This window comes from Cnephaeus nilssonii, assembly GCF_951640355.1.
Source record: "Cnephaeus nilssonii genome assembly, chromosome: 1".
Taxonomy (NCBI): Eukaryota; Metazoa; Chordata; class Mammalia; order Chiroptera; family Vespertilionidae; genus Cnephaeus; species Cnephaeus nilssonii.
The window spans coordinates 72,860,840-72,883,572 of NC_137072.1; the positions used below are offsets into that span (position 1 = coordinate 72,860,840).

Below are 22,733 nucleotides of genomic sequence, written 5' to 3' on the forward strand. Positions count from 1 at the left end.
ATAATGGTTTGACTTACATATATTGTGAATTCATTACTGCTGTTGTTAGTTAACATGCCTCATTTCATACTAGAGGCCTGTTGCACTAGGATTCGTGCAATAGGCCTTCCTTCCCCTGGCTGCCAGCACCTGTTTTCCTCCGGCACCCGGGACCCAGGCCTTCGCTCCGGCTGCAGCAGACAAGCCAAGCCTTGAGGCTAGGCTTCTCCACTCCAGCTGCAGCGAGGCTTGGCTTCTCCACTCTGGCTGCAGCGAGGCTTGGCTTCTCCACTCCGGCTGCAGCAGAGAAGCCAAGCCTCTTCAGTCTTCAGTCTTTGCTCGGGCTGGAGCCTTCAGTCTTCGCTTTGCGTCTGCACATGCAAATTAACCTGCCATCTTTATTGGGTTAATTTGCATACTCACTCATGATTGGCTGGTGGCTGTTGCAGAGGTATGGTCAATTTGCATATTTCTCTTTTATTAGTGTAGAAAGATATAATTAAAAAAGCAAAAAATTAGTTTTTTTGTGTTGAGAGCTCTTAGGATTTACTTTAACCTTTTGCACTCGGATGTCGAGTATGACTCAACATGGTTAGCATCAGTAGCAGCTCGATGAAAAAAGCAAGCAAGTGCAAAGGGTTAATAACTTACATATATATATATATATATATATATATATATATATATATATATATGCCAATGTTAAGTGTAGTCATCATGCTGTACATTACATTCCTAGTACTTACTTATCTTATGCTACAGGTTCGTATCTTTGACCACCTTCTACCATTACCCTACTCCAAAATTTTATCTCTTTTTCTAGAGTTTGTTTATTTTAAAATTCCACATATACGTGGATTCACAGTATTTGTTTTTCTCTGTCTAACTTATTTCACTTAGTATAATTCCGTCAATGTCCACCCATGTAGTCAAAAATGGCAGGATTTTCTTTTTTGTGGCTGAATAAGATTCATGTATGTGTGTGTGTGTATCCTATATAATAAAAGGCTAATATGCAAATCGACTGAACAGCTGAACGACCGGTCGCTATGACGCGCACTCACCACCAGGGGACAGACGCTCAATGCAGAAGCTGCCCCCTGGTGGTCAGTGCGCTCCCACAGGGGGCGCACCGCTCAGCTAGAAGCCAGGCTCACAGCTGGTGAGCACAGCAGTGGTGGTGGGAGCCTCTCGTGCCTCCAAGGCAGCGCTAAGGACCCCTTGGGGGGATCCTAGACTGTGAGAGGGTGCAGGCCAGGCTGAGGGACCCCTCTTTCTCCCCACGCGCGCGCACACACACACACACACATCCGTGCACAAGTGCCGTGCACTGGGCCTCTAGTATATATATAAGTATATATGTCACAACCTGTTTATTCATTTATCTGCCAAATGGACACTTAGGTTTTTCCCATATCTTCGCTGTTATGAATAATGCTGCTATGAATTTGGGATTGTAGATATCTTTTTGAGTTAATTTTTTTGTTTGTTTGTTCCCTTTGGATATATTCCCAGAAATGGAATTGCTGGATCTGTATGGTAGTTCTGTTTTCAGTTTTTTTGAGGATCCTCCATACTGTTTTCCTTAGTGGCTGTAAGTTGGCCATATTTCAAATGCTTTATAAGCACATATCTCTAGTGGCTAAAATATTGGACTGTGTGTTCGATATCTGTACATGTGTACAGATGTCGAACACATAACATTATCATAGAAACTTCTGTTAGAAAGTGCTGATATTTATAGAGTATATTTGTGAGTGACTACTTTATTTTCTTAACTATTTACTTTGAAATAATTTTATATTTATAGAAGAGTTCTTTTGTAACTATCGCAGCTTTCTCTAATGTTAAATATCTATGGAACTAATCATGGCACATTTATTAAAACTAAGAAAATAATATGCAATATAATTAAACTGCAAACTTTGTTCAGATTTTATCAGTTTTTTTCAATGATATCCTTTCTCTGTTGTAGTGTTTAATCCATAATACCAAATTGCATTTAGAGCTATATGTTTTAATATGGAAATTTCAAGCAATTTAAGAGGATCCATGCTAGTGATAGATAAACTATGGTCCATGGGCCAAGTATGGCTGACTACCTGTTTTTGTTTTTTATTTTTTAAGAATCACATTCTTTTTTAAAAAATATATATATATTTCTTTATTGATTTCAGAGAGGAAGGGAGAGGAAGAGAGATAAAAATATCAATGATGAGAGAGAATCACTGATCAGCTGCCTCCTGCACGCCCTTTATTGGGGATTGAGCCCACAACCCGGGCATGTACCCTTGGCCAGAATCCAACCTGGGACCCTTCAATCCGCAGGCTGATGCTCTATCCACTGAGCCAAACTGGCTAGGGCGCTACCTGTTTTATTACATTTGTAATTTTTTTAAAACAGATATAATATATAAGATTGTATAAGATTTTTTAAGTGTATTTTTAAAAAAGCTTTTAGCCCTAACTGGTTTGGCTCAGTGGATAAAGCGTCAGCCTGTGGACTCAAGGGCCCAGATTTGATTCCGGTCAAGGGCATGTACCTTGGTTGCGGTCACACCCCCAGTAGGCATTGTGCAGGAAGCAGCTGATTGATGTTTCTCTCTCATTGATGTTTCTAACTCTCCCTCTCCCTTCCTCTCTGTAAAAAATCAATAAAATATATTTTAAAAATTTTAAAAAAGCAAAAAAACTTTTAAAGAATAATATTAGTAACACAAAAAGTAAGAAATTTGAATTTTAGTCTTCACAAAGCTTTGTTGAAATCAGCCATGCCCATTTATTTAACACTAGTAGCCCAGCGTGTGAAATCATGCAGCCCTGCTCACCCACCCACCGCCCTACCTTAACACCAGATCCTCTCCATGCAGAGCTCTATTGTGCCTGGCCCAACCCCCGACCCCTCTGGCCTTCTCTGGCCGCTTCAAGCCCCGCCCTCAGTCCCTCGAGTCGCCTTGGGCTGGTTCCGCCTTCTCCGGGTGCCTCACCTCTTCCGCCCCATCTCTGGAGCAATGCAGCGGCTCCGCCCCGTCATGGTGCTGGAGGAGAGCGTGGAAGCCTCCCGCCTGCTGTGCTGTGCTCCCTCCCCTGGCAGGTGGGTGGCAGGGCGCTCTGAGTGCGAGCGGTGGGTGGCGAAGGACTGGTGAGGGCTCTATGGGCTCTCACCCCCGCCCTCCCGCCACGGGATGATCCCTCCTCCTCCAGGTGTCTCTCTGCTTCTGCCCCATCTCTGGAGCAGTGCCCCACCATGCACGCGCAGGCAGCCTCCTGCGATTGGTCATTACGCATTACAGCATCCCGACCATTAGCATCTTAGCTCTTTATTATTATGATTGTTATAGCTGCTTTTCTGCTCTAATGACAGCCTATAAATACTTACTATTTAGCCCTTTACCGAAAGGTTGCCAACCTGATCTGTTTTATTAAAGACACTAGAGGCCCGGTGCACGAAATTCATGCACTTGGTGGGGGCGGCCCTCAGCCCAGCCTGTGCCTTCTCACAGTCCAGGAGCCCTCGGGGGATATCCAACTGCTGGCTTAGGCCCGCTCCCGACTGACGGCTTAGGCCCATTCTCCATAGGGAGCAGGCTTAAGCCGGCAATCAGACATCATTAGCACTGCCGCGGAGGCAGGAGAGGCTCCCAGCACTGCCATTGTGCTTGCCAGCCATGAGCTCGGCTCAGGGCTTCTGGCTGAGTGGCGTTCCCTCTGTGGGAGCGCACTGACCACCTGGGGGTAGCTCCTACGTTGAGCGTCTGCCCCCTGGTGGCCAGTGCACATCATAGCAACTGGTGGTTCTGCCGTTTGGTCGATTTGCATATTAGCCTTTTATTATATAGGATGACATTCTCTAACAAAAAAATTCTAAATTTAATGGGAAATGATTGTTATTTTTACCTATTTCTATAACGTGTGACTATAGTGCAATGGACATTTACATCAATAAATACTTCTTTGCTGGGGGTTCACTGAAATATTTCTGTGTACTTTCAAAAATAATTTATCTTGTACTAAAATAATAGAATCTATAATTTGATTTGGAAAGATCATAATATACTAATATATTGGAAATGTTTTTATATTTCATTTTTAATAATTGGAATTTATAATATTTGACCTTTTAAAATATGAAAATCTAGGTGATATGTTGAGAAAGAGTAAAATTAAGATTTAGAGAAAAAGGAATTAAATTCTTATTTTGTGGAAAGATATAGTAAGCTCTATAAGGGAGGCAAGATTTAGGGGGGGTGTACAGTGGAGAAGAGTCAAAATTAGTATTGAAGTTTAACTTGAGAGTCCATCAGAAGATAATTCATTAGATTCAAGTTAAAACAGGCATGTTTGCCTTTATAGCTCTGTTCCACTATTATTACAACCAAGAAAATTAACATTAATTCTGTAATAGCACCGAATATGCATTACCTTCATCCCAGATACATCCTTTATGCCTGGGGGGGGGGGGGGAGTGCGGGGGGGGATTGCTTTCCTTTTGAGCCAAGATCAAATCTAGGTTCACACATTGCCTTTGGCTGTTATGTCTTTTTTTCTTTTTTCCCCCACTGCATTTATTTATTAACATAAAAATTGTTAAAAAGAAAAAAATTCATTTTCAGATCTCCAATGGGTCTCATCCCTCCCTCTTGCCCACACAATTCCTGACCCATTTCCTCAGGGCCAGTTCAATACTGAGCCTGCTCACACCGTTTTTACAGAAAACAGCAGTGACCCAGGGACAGAGTTCGGGAGAGCGTGTCAGGATTGTTCAACTTCCACCCAAAGATAGGCCAGGTGGAGAGCCACAAAATTCAAATGAAAGGGCTGGTGTCCTCACAATGACATAGTTTAAGTAAAATGGGCTATAGAGGAAATAGGGTAGGCCCACCAGAGGCTTTAGAGTACATCTAATGGGCCTGTGTCAAACCCAGAAAAAGCGACACCGGAAGAATGGGGAGGCCAGGGAGGAAGTCTTGTGGAAAGTTTCCCAGTTCTCCCATGTTGGGAGGTGGGGAGAGCCTCGAGGGCACCAAGAGCCTCACTCATTTTGGGCAGAAATACTCTAGTGTGGGGAAGCCACAGAATTGCCACAGACACTGCACATTTACCAAGCACCACGATCACAGACCACAGCAGTGTCGGCCATGCTACTGATGGCAAAACTACGAAACCCAAAAGCAGGGAAAGTGGCCTTTCAGGAAGTGACTCTGTCCCAGTCATCCAGACTTGACCCCAGGTCAGAAAACTTGAGGAGTTTCACAGAGCAGCTGCCAGCATTGGGAGCAGGGGTTATCACATAAAAAGGACTTAAAACAAGCATCCAGAAGAAGGGAATAGAAGGAAACTGCTCCAGGGCTCAGGAATTGAGGGCAGTACTGGGGTCTGGGTGGATAGATGCACAAGAAACAGCACCAAATAAGTTTCCTGCTCAGCAGTCTGTTGGCAAGGGGAAAGAGGACCCAGGAGGCAGTTGAGGGAGCAAAGATGGGGTCCAGGAGGCTGGATCAGCAGAAATAGTGTACACCTCACCCCAGTGATGAAACACTGGACTCCATATGGGGGATGTGATGGACAGGGGTGGGTGTTACTGACTAAGGATGGTAACTGTCATAGTAGCTGTCACAGGGCCATAGAGAAATATATGGCTACTAGATCACAGAGGGCTCCCTCCTGCTCAGCTGGGAAGGCAGTCTCCCAGAGGAGATCTGTTGAGGCCTGGGTGGCAGAAGGCACAGAGGTCCTCATATCAACAGTGGCCGTCAGATTTGTCTTCTATATCCTGGGGTTCATCCTTAGGGTGAGGGCGGGGGGCAGATAATCTTGACAAGTGACCAGCTTGTGAGCCTTTGAGGATGTCTCTGTTCTTTGTGAAAGACTACCATGGTCTGGCCCAGTAAAAGGGGGCTCAGCATTGACCTCCCACCAACCATACCATATGGGCCAGACCTGAGGCCTAAGCCTCCCCAAACTGGGCCTCTATCCCGGGGAGGAGGTGAGGGACTCAGCAGTGGTGGAATCATCAGTCCCCTTGATCTGGGGGAACCTCTGTGAAAAGAATCTGCATTCTTTTATTTCTGGCTCCTTTCACTCAACATCATGTTTGTGAGATTCATCCAGGTTGCCTGTAACAGGAGTTTGCTCGTTTTTATTGCAGTGTAGTATCCCATTCATTGCATGCACATGCAATAACTTAACCATTCTACTAATGTTGGACACCCTGGCCATGTGGGGAGGGCCTTCCCACAGGACTCGCATTATCTTTGTCCCCAGTCTCTTCCCGCTTGGGCATCTGGGGCTGCGACAGCAGTGGCTGCAGCTGATTCTTCTTTCGTTTCAGCATAGTGTTTGTGGCCTGCTATATCTCTTTACTCTCCCCTGTCTAAAACATCTTACTACCTTCCTTTGTTGTTCTTGACGTTGAATCCTTTGAAGAGCCCAGTTGTCCTAAAAAATGTCCCACATTTCAGATTCACTGTTTCTTCAATCCATGATTACATTAAAGTCAAACATTTCTAGCAGGAACATCAGAGAGGTGGTGTTTTGACTGCCTTACATCAGGAGGCACTCGATGACATTGTCCCACTGTTGGCTATGGAAAGTATGGCCACTTAGTTAAGGTGCTAACCATCAGATTTCTCTGTTGCAGAAGTATAGCTACAGTTTTTTCTTTTTCCCCTATTGTTTTCTTGTTAAGAGTTTATTTAATTTTTATAGTACTTTTAGGTTCACAGTAAAATTGAGAGAAAAGTACAGATTTTCTGTATACCCGTCTCCACAAAGGCATAGCCTCTCCCATCAGCATTCCCCACTAGAGTGGAACATTGTTACAATTGATGAACCTTCATCAACACATCCTTATCAGAGTCCTTAGCTTACATTAGGATTCACTGTTAGTGACTGATGTATATTCCTGTGGATTTGAACAAATGTTTAATGATCAGAATCTACAATTATAGTATCATACAAAGTATTCTCCATGTCTTAAAAATCTTCTGTTTTGCCTATTCACTCCTTCCTCCCCCCTAAGTTTTGTTTGTTTTCTTAAATATTTTTTATGATTTTTAGAGAGAGAGGAAGGGCAAGGGAGACAGAGAAACATCAATGTGAGAGGAGAACATCATCGGCTGCCTCCTGCATGCCCCCCAACAGGCATCCAGCCTGCTATCCAGGCATGTGCCCTGACCTGAAATTGAACCAGCAACCTTTCAGTGGATGGGACGATGCCCAATCAACTGAGCCACAACGGCCAGGGCTTTTCCCAAAGTTTCTTAAAGATAAAATTTTATGTAATTCCTTGGCCATTAACTTATTTAAATTCCAGTGTTGATATTAAATGTGCATGTATTTTATAATAAATAATAAAATATCAACTATTAGAATTATATTTTTCTTGATAATTATTTTTGTAGTTATGTTTATGAAATAAAGGGGAAAATGGTGGTCAATGGACAAAGAAGTAAGCAAGGAGACTTTTTCATCTACAATTTTTTTTTAGCCCTAGCTGGTTTGGCTTAGTGCAGTGGTTGGCAAACCGCAGCTCATGAGCCACATGCGGCTCTTTGGCCCCTTGAGTGTGGCTCTTCCACAAAATACCACGTGCGGGCGCGCACGCACAGTGCGATTGAAACTTCGTGGCCCATGCGCAGAAGTCGGTTTTCGGCCTGGGCGAGTATATTTTGAAGAAGTGGCGTTAGAACACTCAAGGGGCCAAAGAGCCGCATATGGCTCGCGAGCCGTGGTTTGCCGACCACTGGCTTAGTGGATAGAGCATCAGCCTGCGGACTGAAGGGACCCGGGTTTGATTCTGGTCAGGGGCACATGCCTGGGTTGCAGGCTTGATCCCCAGTGGGGGGGGGGGGGGGGTGCAAGAGGCAGCCGATCAATGATTCTCATCATTGATGTTTCTATCTCTCCCTTTCCCTTCCTCTCTGAAATCAATAAAAAATATATTTAAACATTTTTTATATATTTAGGGGGATTCTTGGAATTTTAAGTTTTTCTAATTGTTTTTCCTGGGGTGGGATAACTGTTATAAATTATGATTATCTTCTGCATTATAGGTATTGTCAATATGGACTCGCCATATGGTTCTGTAACACCTTCTTCTACACATTTGGGAAACTTTGCCTCAAACCTTTCAGGAGGTCAGATGTATGGACCTGGGGCACCCCTTGGAGGAGCACCTGCAGCTGCTAACTTTAATAGACAACATTTTTCCCCACTCAATTTGTTGACCCCAGGTTCATCAGCATCAAATGGTGAGTAATATACACTGTAATTTCCTAAGAAGATGTTTGTTGTTGTGTGTTTTCTTTTCTTTGTCTTTAGAGAGAGGAGAAAGGAGAAACATCAATGAGAGAAACACTTATCAGCTGCCTTCTGCATGCCCCCTACTGGGGATCAAGCCCTGACCAGGAATCAAACGAGCGACCTCTTAGTTCATGGGACAATGCTCAGTCAACTGAGCCACACTGGCCAGGGCAACATATATGCTTTCTTAAAAACAAAAGGATTTAAATTTTTAAAGTTCAGAATTTTTAACTTTTAAACCTTATCATAATTTTAATACTATACAAATGTAATTGGGCCCTGAATGGGTGACTCAGTTGGGCGGAGCGTCATCCTATACACCGAAAGGTTGCAGGTTTGATCCCACGTGGGGCACATACAGGAGGCAACCAGTCAATGTTTCTCTCTTCCTTCCTTCCTCTCCCTCTAAAATCAATAAACATATCCTCAGGTGAGGATTTTAAAAAAATGTAATTTGTATTCATCTATGGGAGGAAGAATTTCAATAGAATTTCCACGTTTTTAAATTACTGAAATCAACCTTAGTTATATCAACCTAGAATATTTTATTGACGTTTATAAGAGGGATCTGAGGGGGAAAAATATATCTTACTGTACCACCTATTGATTTACCTTAACTTTCAGTTTTATTTGAGGATACAGCTACCAAGGAGAAAGATTTCTAACCTTCAAAGTATAAATAATGCCCTGGGCTGTATGTCTCAGTTGGTTAGAGCATTGTCCCGTGCACTGAAGGGTTGTGGGTTCAGTTCCAGTTAGGGCACATATCTAGGTTGCAGGTTCCATCCCTGATGGGAGGCAACCAATAGATGTTTCTCTCTTCCTCCCCCTTTCTCTCTCCCTAAAATCAATAACAAAGATACCCTTGGTTGAGGATTTAAAAAAAAATTTTAAGTATAAACATCGTATGCTTTTTGTCCACGGTTAAGTCTCATTTACTGTATTTAACAGCCCAACTGATTTCACATTATCACATGTGTATTTTTAATTGTAATCAAATTTTGGAGGCAGTAGTTAGATTTTCAAACTAAGGAAGATCTGTCATAAATAGGGAATTCAAGTCATATTAACAGAATTCTGTAGTAAGGTTATTGGGTTTTTGTGTTTGTGGTTTTTAATTTTCTGTATGTGAGAATAAAGACATCAAATTACTTTTTCCTTGAGGAAATTATAGTAAGAACAATTTTTTAAACTATGAATTTCTCCTGAGCGTTAGAACCCAGGTAAGAGAGCCTGGTTAATAGAATTAAAAAAAAAAAATTAGCCCAGCTGGTGTGGTTCACTGAGCATCAACCCATGCACCACGAGGTCTTACATGTTTGTTCCCAATCAGGGCACATGGCCAGATTGCAGGCTCAATCCCCACCCAGTAGGGGCACACAGGAGGCAGCTGATCGATGTTGATATTTCTCTTTCATCTATGTTTCTATCTCTCTCCCTCTCCCTTCCTCACTCTCTAAACTGGATAAAAACATATTTTTAAAATATTAAATATTTAAGAGCATATCAAAGTACATTGCTGGCCCTGCCTGGGTTCCTCAGTTAGTTAGAGCGTTGTCCTAATATGCCAAGGTTTGAGGGTTCAATACCTGGTCAGGGCACATATAAGAATTAACCAATGAATGCATAAATAAGTGGAACAACAAATGGATATTTCTTTCTATTTCTCTCTCTTTCTCTCACTATATCTCTTTCTCCCTGTCGCTTCCTTTCCTCTCTAAAATCAGTCAATAAATAAAAAAAATTTAAAACGTGCATTGCCACTTAAAGCATGGAATTGTTAATTTACATGCTTTATAGTTTTTTTGTGTTTGTCAAATAATGAGGACTGTCACAAATAAAGAATATTGATTATCCTTGCACAGATGTCACTAAATGAGAATGGTTTAAGAAAGCATTCAAAGTGATTGTGATAGAAACATGCCAGAAATAATGTAAGAAGTATGAAAATAATGTACCAGTATAAGAAGAAAATAATGGACCCTTCATTCAAAAGACAAATGGATTTCAACAGACAGATCTTCAGTTCTACTTAGGACAGTTGTTTTTTTAGTAATATTCTGGATATGCAGCTCTAAAACTACATGAGATATAATGTAGGATTGAGAAATGAATAAATAAATATACTGATGAAAATGTGATCTAAGGTTCTCACTGTGAGAAGACAGAAGTGTGGAAATGGAGGAAGGCAAGCAAAACCATATCGAATTAAAGGATCAATGTGAATTCATGATTTTTCAGTTACATAAGTATTGAATGAAATCATATAAAATTGTCATTTTTCCCCTAGCTCTGTCTACTGAAAGCAATGAATCAACAGCAGCAGTGAGCATACTTAGTGTCCAGATCTTTCTGTTAAATAATTTTTTTCCACTGAAAAAGGCTAGAGCTTCATGGAGAAATACCTAGGTCATAGAAAGTGTAAGGAGAGCTTTATAATGTAACAAAGTCTTATCATGTCAGAGAGTAATTAAATGCTCAGAATCATAGGGTCATGTCAGAAGGAGACAAGAGACAGCTTCAAGGGGTCCCACTGGCCAAATTCAGGACAATTTGTCCACCAAAATGAATAATGGCAGCTCATTGGATAAAGCAATCCATGAGTCCATAATGATTATACATAAAATTTTAAAGTGCAGGAGAAGGGAACACTATTCCTTAGAATATAATAACGATTCATAAAAGTACAAGGAATTTATAGTCATCATTTTGCAACTTTTAGAATGATTGATTCAGGCAAGACCCTCGCACTTTTACCTCTGATACTCAATTTTTAACTAATTTTCACTTTCCTTACCTAATATAAATCTAAGTATTATTGCTTTTTAATGACTATTTAGTTTGTTTTGTCTGACCCCAACTCTTCTTTAGGCAGTTGGTTCACATGAAAAGAACCCCTTCTTGAGGCCCCACAATAGATTGGTGATGTCTAAGAGTCTCTGCATCCCAGATGGGCAGAGCTGAGTCCTTATCTCACTCACACTGCTAAAGTCTATCCTACCAACACTCAGCCAGTTCGTGCATTGATTACTAATCACTGGGTCTGGTCTGTGAGTTTCAGTCCTTGGCAAATTAGTCAATGGGCCATTTTGACGTTCAATCTTATAAAAATGTCAGATCAAAAAGCAATAAAAAAAGCATTAAAATTTTGAAAGGAAGAAACTAATTTTACATTCACTATGCATGTACATGTTGTATATAGTTGAAATAATATATTTACAAAACTTATTCTTGTATGTTTCACATTGGTATTTTCTATTCTGTTTTCTTTAACCTTTAAAAAATTTTATGCTAGTCATGACCAACCACATTCATCGCATGATCTACTATAGTTTAGTAAACACTGAATGAAGAAAACCAGTGTAATTTTCCTGCAGGAGCACTTTTTCAATTTGTAAGTCCTATTGCACTTTCGATTTGAATTCAGAACTCTTGTCATTTCAAAGCTAAAGTGGATTTACCATGAAGCCAGTGAAGCTTAAGCTTCAGAGTACCTCATTTGCAAGGGGTCCTGACAAGGTCTTGTACTTAATTTTGTATTCTTTTTCTGAAAAAGGTTCCCAAGATTGTATAAGGCCCCACAAAACTTCTAACACCTGTTTTTTCTCCAATATATAAGCTGGCATATTTTAAAATAACATGGCTCTGAATTAGATTTTGCTGTTTTCTAATCAAAGAAATTATAAATTAGCCTCTTTTCATGGGAAGAAATATAGATCTACCCAAGGAATCTCAAGGAAAATGGTGTTTACTTTAAGGCTATACAGGTCCCTAGTTGGTTTGGCTAAGTGGATAGAGTGTTAGCCCTCATTCTGAAGGGTCCCAGGTTTGATTCCTGTTAAGGACGTGCACCTTGGTTGCAGGCTAGATCCCTGGCCAGGTTAGGGCGCTTGCGGGAGGCAGCCAATGGATGTCTCTCTCTCACATTGATGTTTCTCTCTCTGTGTCTCTCTTCCCTCCCTTCCACTCTCTAAAAATCAATGGGAAAACATCCTGGGGAGGGGATTAACAATAACAACAAAAATAAGGCTATGCAGGGACATTGTCAGAACCATCAAGGGTTTGGGACAGCTATTCTCTCCATCTCTCTCTTTAGAGGATTTATGGTCTCTTACTCGTGTTGTTTCTTGTGAGTCTCCTTTGTTTACTCTCTTTATACCTATGCTTTTTAATAATCTCATCTTGTGTGTGGTTTTCAAAGATTCAGTTCATAATTAACCAGTTTTTCTCTGTTTATTAATTGCATCTTCCTGAATGAGAAATATGATTGGTTCAGCTCATATGTTCAAGTCAGGCTAGGTCAGTCATTGATTGCTGGCTAGCCTGAAATGGATCATTCTTTAGTCAGATGCTTGTCCTTAGTCCAGTAAACCTGCAGGGAGAAAGCAGAAAACAGTAATGTGATAAAAACTATGATTAGTGTAGTGGCAGAATCTGTGAAAAGGGCAAATGTCTAAATGGGGCAGGTCAGCAGGCAAGCCTAGTTATTCTGTTTCTTTAAACAGAATGTTAGGGAGTTGCTCTCATTTTGTTTTGCTTTTGTTTTTGGTAGGATACAGGAAAGGAAAGAGAAATTAGATCATACATAGGGGTTAGGGCAGGTTCCTGGGAATGGGCCTCGGGGAAGGGAAGGTTCATTCATCCCTCCTTCTGACCATCCTTCCTGCCTGCCTTCCTGCCTGCTTCCTTTGACTGTGTCTTGGTTTTAATTGTTCTGAGTTCATTTTTCACAGGAATGTAATTATGCCCTTTCAATACATGGTTTAAAAAACAATAAACAAAATTTTGTTTATCCCTGGTCTTTATACCATCTTGCATTCCTTATATATAATTGAATTTATTAGTCTTTTCTGGAGTCTTTCATTTTAATACTTTCCTGAGTTTTGTCATCTTGTTTCCAGTTTTACTAATTTAGAATTATGCTGTTCGTTCTTTTTTATTTTTTTTTTTCTTATGGCTCACTTTGGAATTTTAGAGTATAGTTTCTTTTTAATGTGCCTTTGGAATATTAGGACATAGCTTTCTTTCTGGCATGCTTTTGTTGTCTACAAGAATCCCTATCTTTTATTTCATATAATAGCTTTCTATGGAATTTGACTGATTTCTATTGTGTTTTGCAGTTTTAAATGAAATTAGTTTTCCTGAATTTATAGAGCAATATGTGGATCAGGATATGTTTTCTAGCTTAAAGGTGCCAGAATTCCCTCTTGTAGGGAAGTGTGCAAAAATATAGTCTTATACTTCATGTGCTGGCTTTGTTGTCCTTATCCACCCACCCTTACCCCTCTGCCCTGTTCTTGACTGGACATTCTCTTTGCATCTGTTGTCCTTTCCTGCTCAGTTTGGAATCTGTTCCCAGAAGTTTCTTATCAGTATGGGGCTTTATCCTGGAAGGAAGCTTCAGCAGGTACTTTTGAGAGTTCATAGGGCTTATATTGCACCAGCTTTTTTAGACCTTATTGTGAATCCCTTGTAATCATCCACACATAAGCAGAACTCTCCCAGTTTCACCTATTCTCATATTGGCCTGCCCTGCTTTCCTTTTAGTTCCTTTGAATGTTTTGTGGTTCTCATATTGCTTCTTTCCACACAGATGCTGATACTACATAAATCTTACAGCTGTTGGTGATTTGTCCCCATTCACTTGTATCTTTGGATTCACTTTGGATACCTTGTCTGTTTTGTTTTATGTTACCCATGTTTTTTTGTTTTGACTTTGCTAACTTAGTGGATTTTATTTTATGGGAGAGATCATCCTAGAATTCCCTCTTATACCATTATAATTTTAAGTTGAATTTTCAAATATTTATAATTGTTTTAAAAATACTTACCTGGATTTTCTTTCTTTTTTTAAAAATATATTTTATTGATTTTTTACAGAGAGGAAGGGAGAGGGATAGAGAGTTAGAAACATCGATGTGAGAGAAACATCGATCAGCTGCCTCCTGCAAACCCCCTACTGGGGATGTGCCCGCAACCAAGGTACATGCCCTTGACCGGAATCGAACCTGGGACCTTTCAGTCTGCAGGCCAACGCTCTATCCACTGAGCCAAACCAGTCAGGGCAAGGATTTTCTATTTTCTTGATTTGTTAAAAGTAAATGCTGTCAAGTAATGCTAGTAGATCCATGACCACACAAGGTATACTTCAACTTGTCATTAGAGGATAATATGGTTTACTTTTATAAATAATTAGAGGCCCGGTGCACAACATTTTTCTTGATTTACTTTTATAAATAACTAGAGGCCCAGTGCATGATTGAATCATGCACGTGTAGGGTCCCCTACACGCTTTCGCTTTTCGCGGTGGAGCTGGGTGCCTGTCCGCCGGTGCAGACAGGCACCCAGCTCCCCCACTTTTGATGGTCCTTGGCCCCCTTCAGTGACAGCGGATCCGTGCCTCTCAGTGGCTGGATAGACCACCCCGAGTCCTGCCCCCCAGCCTCCCGCCGCCCAATCGTGGGCGAAGCGGAGTGATGGTAATTTACATGTTACTCTATTATTAGATAGGATTAGAGGCCCGGTGCACAACATTTGTGCACGGATAGGGTCTCTAGGCCTGGCTGGGGATCAGGGCCGATTGGGGCCTCTCTTCCCCAGCTGCTGGCTGCCGGCCGGGGCCTCCCTTCATTCTGCGCCACCCCCTGGTGGTCAGCGCACGTCATAGCCAGGTGGTCAACTCCACAGTCTCCCAGGCGAACTCCTAAGGGGACACTTTGCATATTAGCCTTCTGTATATATAGATAAGCCTATCATGTTTCATGTTTTTGGTCCCCAATAATAACAATATCTGTATAATAAGGTATAATTTATGAAGTACTTTCACATTCACTGTTTTTAGTTAATAGTCACTGTAACTCTTAGATAGGCGATCCTATCAACTTAACCAAAAAATAGACCTCTGCAAGCCTTAGTAAGATGGACTTGATCTTCACAGTACTTTCTAGTATATATGATTATAAACTATATATGAGAAGTCTTTTTTAAAACACATTCAGGCTAATCTTACTGAATTTTTCTTAGTCTTCCAAATTCCTGGGAAAGTGCTTCAGGAAATAGAAGCATTATGCTTTTGTGTCTCTCTGCATGAATGTAGAAAGAGAGATTTTTGCAAGTTTATTAACTACCTGAATTCCTTTGGGTATAGACACACACACACACACACACACACACACACACACACACACACACACACTATACAGTAAAAGTTGGGTAGCTTTTTCTTGTTTTTTATTTTTTTAATTATAGTTTACAGCCAATGTTAATTTGTATTAGTTTCAGGTATACCACATAGTATTTTGATAGTTTATAAGCGTATTAAGATTCTGTGAAGTACTGATTTAAAGAAACTTACTTTTTTCTTCAGCTAGTTTTTCCAGACTTGCTAGATAACTGAGTCCTTTGTTTTTTATCATAATACTAGAGGCCCGGTGCATGAATTCATGCACCAGCGGGGTCCCTCGGCCTGGCCTCCGGGATCAGTCCAAAACCTGCTCCCTGACATACCCCAAGGGGTCCTGGATTGCGAGAGGGCACAGGCCATGCCAAGGGACCCCACTGGTGCATGATCAGGGCTGGGGAGGGTCACAAGAGGTTGGCCAGCCGGGAGGGACCGCAGGAGGACTCCAGACATGTCTGGCCCATCTCACTCAGTCCCGATGGGCCAGACCCCAGCAGCAAGCTAACCTACCGGTCGGAGCATCTGCCCCCTGGTGGTCAGTGCACGTCATAGTGACTGGTCGACCAGTCAGCTGTCTGCCCCCTGGTGGTCAATGCACATCATAGTGAGCAGTTGAGTGGCCTTAGCATCTCATTAGCATATTACGCTTTGATTGGTTGAATGGACGACCAGATGACCGGACACTTAGCATTATTAGGCTTTTATCATATAGGATACCAAGGGCCTTAGGTGATTTGGCTCAGTGGATAGCGTGTTGGCCTCTGGTCAAGGGCACATACCTGGGTTGCAGGCTCCTCCCCGGCCTGGGCCCTGGTCAGGCCTCTGCAGAAGGCAACCAATCAATGTGTTTCTCTCACATAGATATTTCTGTCTTTCCCTCCTCTCTCTTTCACTCTCTCTCAAAATCAATGGAAAAATATCCTCGGGATTGGGACTTGCCAATATAGGCATGATTTTCCCTACCTCCATTTTTAAAAATATTTAATCATTTTCTTCTCATTGCTCTGGTATATTTTACTCAATGTCAAGGATTAATTAATTTAAATATTAAGTAGTTTGATGGTTTATTACATGTGTAGTTGCAGCATTTACATCTTCACATTCAATTATCAAATAACTAAATGGAAAAATTGTGCACCAGGTGCACCACATTAAAAAAATGACTATAAAGTCATGGAACTTTAACCAAATTTTAACATGCATTACTTATTATTTAAACATTTTTCTCATATTTTATTTTTCTTCAGAATGCATATTTAAGGCATCTTTAGAATTTAAGATTTGGTTTTACAAAATTTCATGCTATATAGATGACATGTATACTATTTCAAAATATCTTTTCTCTAGATTCTCCTGCACAGTCAGTATCCTCCGGAGTTCGTGCACCTTCTCCTGCCCCATCATCAGTACCTTTAGGGTCAGAAAAGCCCAGCAACGTCTCTCAGGACAGAAAAGTTCCAGTCCCTATTGGGACTGAACGTTCTGCACGTATCAGGCAAACTGGAACTTCAGCTCCATCTGTTATTGGGAGTAATTTGTCCACATCAGTAGGGCATAGTGGCATCTGGTCTTTTGAAGGGATTGGTGGCAATCAAGGTATGATACGCTTTTCTGCTTACAGGAAATTAAGTAATCACTTTTATTTAACAGTTCAGAACACTTACTATTCCCATATTACCTCCTCCCATCAAATTTATCATTGCTTTTTGAAAATAGTCTAATGCAAGCATGTCAAACTCAAAGGCTAACATGGGCTAAATAAACAAGGTTTAAGTTTGTGTGGGCCGCAAAAAAACAAAAGCTTCAATTTTCATAGACACGTAGGTTTATTTCTATAGAGACATGCTAAATACAAAGGGCTGAAATAAATGAGTAATCGTTAACATAAAATAATAGAACATTTTAATAAAAATTAATATTTTTTCTTGAACATTAACTTACCAGACACTGAATAACTGCACAGATTAATAAGCGTAATGCAAATTAACCTATTTTTCTTGTTCTCTGAAAGCAAAATATTTCCTGTTGTGCACACTAAAACAAGTCATAATGACGTGGCAATTGGCTGCTAAAATATTTGCTGCTAGTATTAATGGAGAGAAATGGTGTGCCTGGGTGTTAAGGCGCATAAGGAAAATGAATGCAACACAATTATAGTAATCAGTCATTAGCAAACGTTGTAGTTCGCTGTTAATAATTATGTATAACAGGATATTGTAAAAATTAAGTTACGAAATTTTTATTAAAACGTTTCTTATATACCATTACATTGGCTGGGCCGCAGAAATATTTGTTGTGGGCCGCATGTTTGACATGCTTGGTCTAATGTAAGCATATTCTTTTCTTCATTTCATATTAAAGAGATGTTAATATTCCCTTTGGGGTTCTTTAGCCTTTACCTTAGGTTGGCTTTTTTTTCTTTTGTAACACAAAGTGTTTAAGTTATTTTGTTAGAGTATTACATCACTACCTACAAACATAGAAATACTGCAGTAATTATATAAAAGTAGGTCATTATTCTGAAGGAATTCATAATTTAATGGAGTAAATACTAGAAATATATAAAACATTTTATTTTGCTGTCTTCTGATGTAACCAATTATTTTCTCCTGCCTCTTTGTTTTTCCCTCAGACAAAGTTGACTGGTGTAACCCTGGGATGGGAAATCCTATGATTCATAGGCCAATGTCTGATCCAGGAGTGTTTTCACAGCATCAAGCAATGGAGCGAGAGAGTACAGGAATTGTAACTCCTTCTGGCACATTCCATCAGCATGTTCCTGCAGGATACATGGACTTTCCTAAAGTTGGGGTAATGGTGATTTAAATAAACATTTTCATTATTTCCCGATGTTTTTCTTCTTAGTCTTATTTTACTTTCAAGAGGGGATAAGCATTTGTGGAATGATTCTGGGGCTTCGGCCTACAATTATAGGTCAAAATCTGGCTAAAATATAAATATTTATAAATCTTAATTTTTTTTCTCAATTCAGAGAAATGTTTTTTGACAAAATATTTTGGATATAATAGGCTTATGTATAATGCTAGAAGAAATCATTATTATGGAAAGTAATTTTTAGATTACCTAGATAACTTACACTTTTCCAAATTGAGGTGAAGTTTCAAATATTAATTTTTTAAAATATATTTTTATTTATTTTAGAGAGGAAGGGAAAGGGAGAGAGAGAAGCATCAATGATGGGAAAGTATCGTTGATAGGCTGCATCCTGCTCATCCCCTACTGGGAATTGAGCAACCCGGGCATGTGCCCTTAACCAGAATTGAACCCAGGACTCTTCAGTCCACAGGCCTATGCTCTGTCCACTGAGCCAAACCAGCCAGGGCTCAAATATTAATTTTAAGTCTATTGATTATATTGGGGAAAGTGAGAAGTGACTTGAATGTGCATAATAATTGTTTTCCTCCTTTTTTAAGGGAATGCCTTTTTCTGTGTATGGGAATGCAATGATTCCTTCAGTAGCACCTATTCCTGATGGTGCTACAGGACCCATATTTAATGGCCCTCATGCTGCAGACCCCTCTTGGAACTCCCTAATAAAGATGGTTTCAAGCTCCACAGAAAATAATGGCCCTCAAACGGTAAGGCTGATCATTAAGTGAACATTTATGTATTAGTGTGTATGAGATGCTGGGACCAATAGGATATAGGTAAATCACGGTAGTGAGATATTATGGTGAATATGGGCAGTTAAGGAAATTTAATATAGCAGAGGGATGATGAAAATGGTACATAATTTGTGCTAAAATTATGAAAGGCATAAAGTATTTCATTGGGCAGTAGATGGTAATTAAAAGATTTTAAGTTGCAAAGTTTTATAATTTTATAGATCAACATTTACTACTGTTATGAAAAGGGCCATATAGAGGTTATTGAGAGAATCATAAATGTCAAAACTATGTATAATTATAACAAATTCTTAGATACATTGTATATTCTAGCGTTGTTTTGTGTTTTTTTTTTTTTTTTTTTTTTGGTGTATGTTTAATATCTTTGACTCATTTTCCTTCTACAGTCATAAATCTATGTATCCAGGTAATGGTTTTAAAAAAATGATGATGAAATAAATAAATAAATAAATAAATAAATAAATAAATGATGATGATGATGATGATGATGATGATGGATCCTCTTTGAGGGATAAGAGGAGAGGCAAGGAAATAATTGGTAAAAGTGGTTTATCATTGTTTTTCTTCACTGTTTTCAAGTATGTTGCAAATTAAATGAGATTTAGCAATTTTAGTCCATAGCTAGAGTTTTATTTTAGTCAACTATATGTTAAATACACATTTAATAAAATGCATGTTCTTTATTCATAGGTGTGGACTGGACCCTGGGCACCTCACATGAACAGTGTGCATATGAACCAGCTTGGCTGATGAGGATCAGCTTGTTAGCCTGCAGATTCCTTTTCATACAGAGGAAATCACAAGTGGCCGGAAAACTATTTTTATGCTCCCAAATCATTCTACTGATGTGCTTGACTGAAGTGTGTAGGCTTTTTGCAGAAGAACTTACTAACTGACCTATTTTCTGTGAACATTTGTGACTGCCCATTCCCCATCATCATCTGTCTTACCTTAGTTAGCATTTTTCTTATCATTTTTCTTTTTGCTCTCCCTCTTCCCCTTTGGACATAACTTTCTGTTGAAGCTGTTCTTTGGCTGGTTGGTATTAGTACTGTAAACTGCTTCTGAGCAAACACGGAAATTTAGCAAAATTATGTAAACTTGATCCTGAAGTTTTAGAATGGCAAATAAATGTACAATTGTTTACATAACAGAAAAGGCTAAGCAGAAAGTAAATTTCAATATGTCAGTATAGAGGCTCTACTTTATGTAGACTTAAATTAATGTGAGATATGTACCTTCATATTCAGAAATCTGGATGTTTCCTTCATACATTAAACTATTAATAAGCATAACTTTTCTGCTTGTGTAATTTAAGTATAGAGTAAAACAATGGGCATTATCAGTGGATGTTTCCCAACATTGGCTTTTTAAATATCCATATTGCTCTTGAATTTGTTTGCAGCAAAGCACGTATAGAAGAAATTTATCACTTTTCTATGTCTTTTTATTGCCTTGCCACACTTAACTAATGCACACTTCACTCTTTCTTCTCTCTTCACCTTTATCACTAACACCAGTAAAATTCTCTTACTGCTCATGAGATAATTTGTAAACATTTTTAATGTAATGGCTGCTACAGAGACATGGAGCACCTTCATCATCACCTGTGGTTTCTGCTAACCATAAAATGTTTTATTAGCCTTTCTGAGACTTTAAAAGCCACCACTGGTTCCCAGTCAGCATATACAAGCTCTTAATGTACTGTTTATTATTAAACAATTCAGTGTACTATTTTATATTGGATAATATTGATTCTTAACACTGGCTTTCCTGGTCATCCAGAGTCAACATAAAATTCCAATTTTCAGTAATATAGGGGAAAGTATTTTCCCCCCAATTTTAAAGGCTTCTTGTTCTCTACACTTGTGTATTATCAGTGAAAAGGATCAACGGCTAACTTGGGGCAAGTAATTAAAGAAATTCTGCACTTGTCATGAAGACAATTTATGGTAGATGTGAATATACAGATTATAAAATAAAGTCTTCTTTTAACCTGTTTATATAGGATACAGGGCCACACTAAACTATTCAGTGGAATTTATTCCATTCACTTGAAACAATAAACAATAACGTATCCAAGAAGAATGTGTCCTACCCTGTCTCATATGGAAAAATAAATTTGTATGGTTGAAATGTAAAAGAAGGTAATCATAAAAGTCAAGTAATGTATGTATCAATCTGTTTGTTTGTTTTTTTAATTAGACAAATTCCACAACAAACAAACTAAAATTCAGATAAATCACCAGCATTGACAATATTAATAATGGTTCCTTGGCTCTTCAAGTAAATGAAAAACATTTTTTTTAACCTCTGGCATGAATAAAGAATAAAAAATTTCTCAAACATATCTTGAGGTCTGTAAACAAACATACTTTTATTTTATAATTTAGGGGGTGGTCTTAAAATAGCTAAATTTGTTTTTATATCTGACTGATTGATGACCAAATTTAAAGGAAAGACTAAATACGACCCTACAAATAAATTCAGCTATGAAATAAAATTGTAGCACTTTACTAAGAAAGGGATATAATGCTGTTTAATAGAATGTTTTATATATGACTTTTGGCCCTACCCTATAATTTTTGGTTAATTTCTTTCCTGTATTAACTAGGGTTATTTTCCAATTAAAATTACCCTGCTAGGTAACAGATACCACGCCATATTTATTACAACACATGAGTGCTATTGATTCACAAAACTGAATTTCTTAAAATTCAGGATCTTACTGAAAAAGAAGAGAAAAAGTCTTATATTTCCTTAAGTTTCAAGCTCTGGTATGGGGATATAGATTGGGATGCACCATATTTAATTTTGGAGATTGAGCTTATTATATACAATAACATGCTTTTAGAAGCCTGTATTAGACACATTTTTCAAATACATTTTTTAAATATCAGATGTAATGCAGTGCATTTTTATTTGAACGTTACAAAGCATTATCTTTTGGGACCATTCAGGTCTTTCCCCCCTTTTGAAAGTATGTGGTATTGGTAATTGCAGATGACCCAATGTATTTCTTTTCTCTAGTTCTTTTAAGAAGTGACTTAAGTCCTGGCTAGCATGGTTCAGTGGTTAGAACATGGGCCCCTGGCACCAAAGGGAGAAAGGTCTCAGGTCAAGGGCATGTACCTGGACTGTAGGTTCTATCCCCTGCCCCAATCGGGGCGCCTGTGGCAGGCAACCAATCGATGTGTGTCTCTCACAAAGTTACTTAATTCTTGGAAGTAACACTTAAGTTAGTTTAGACCTTATATCCCAAAATAGTTAATATTGCAGTTGTTTTGTAATCTGTTTATAGTAACCATTTTACTTTAGAAATGATTTTGTTTACCTGTGCCAATAGAATACCCACTTCATGCCTCTCAAACATATTTCACAATGCTTAAGTCACAATACTCAACATATTCACAAAAATTCATTTTGGTATCTATTTGAAAGATTATTTTCCCTTTCTGTTTCTCATTACTGTAAAGTTAAATCCTTTTATTGCTAATTGAAATGGACTTATAGTCATTTATCCTCTTAGGGGGTAAAAAAGGGAACTGGAGATAGTTTACTAAATGAGCCTGTCTTGTTCTTTATGAAAATATCATTCCTTCTTTTTTTTATTCAAATGACCC

General features: G+C 39.2%; 1 protein-coding gene across 6 annotated transcripts in view; it reads left to right on the forward strand.

Annotated features, from left to right (window-relative positions):
* Positions 1-21,460, forward strand: part of ANKRD17 (ankyrin repeat domain 17) — a 163,751-nt gene extending 142,291 nt beyond the window's left edge. For all 6 annotated transcript variants that reach the window (XM_079767840.1, XM_079767841.1, XM_079767843.1 and 3 more), the window contains 5 exons: positions 8,034-8,231; positions 16,811-17,059; positions 18,096-18,274; positions 18,898-19,062; positions 19,801-21,460. In XM_079767840.1, coding sequence (XP_079623966.1) covers positions 8,034-8,231; positions 16,811-17,059; positions 18,096-18,274; positions 18,898-19,062; positions 19,801-19,860 — 851 coding nt within the window. In that variant the 3' untranslated portion in view covers positions 19,861-21,460. The remainder of the gene's footprint in view (positions 1-8,033; positions 8,232-16,810; positions 17,060-18,095; positions 18,275-18,897; positions 19,063-19,800) is intronic.
* Positions 21,461-22,733: the final 1,273 nt, after the last annotated feature.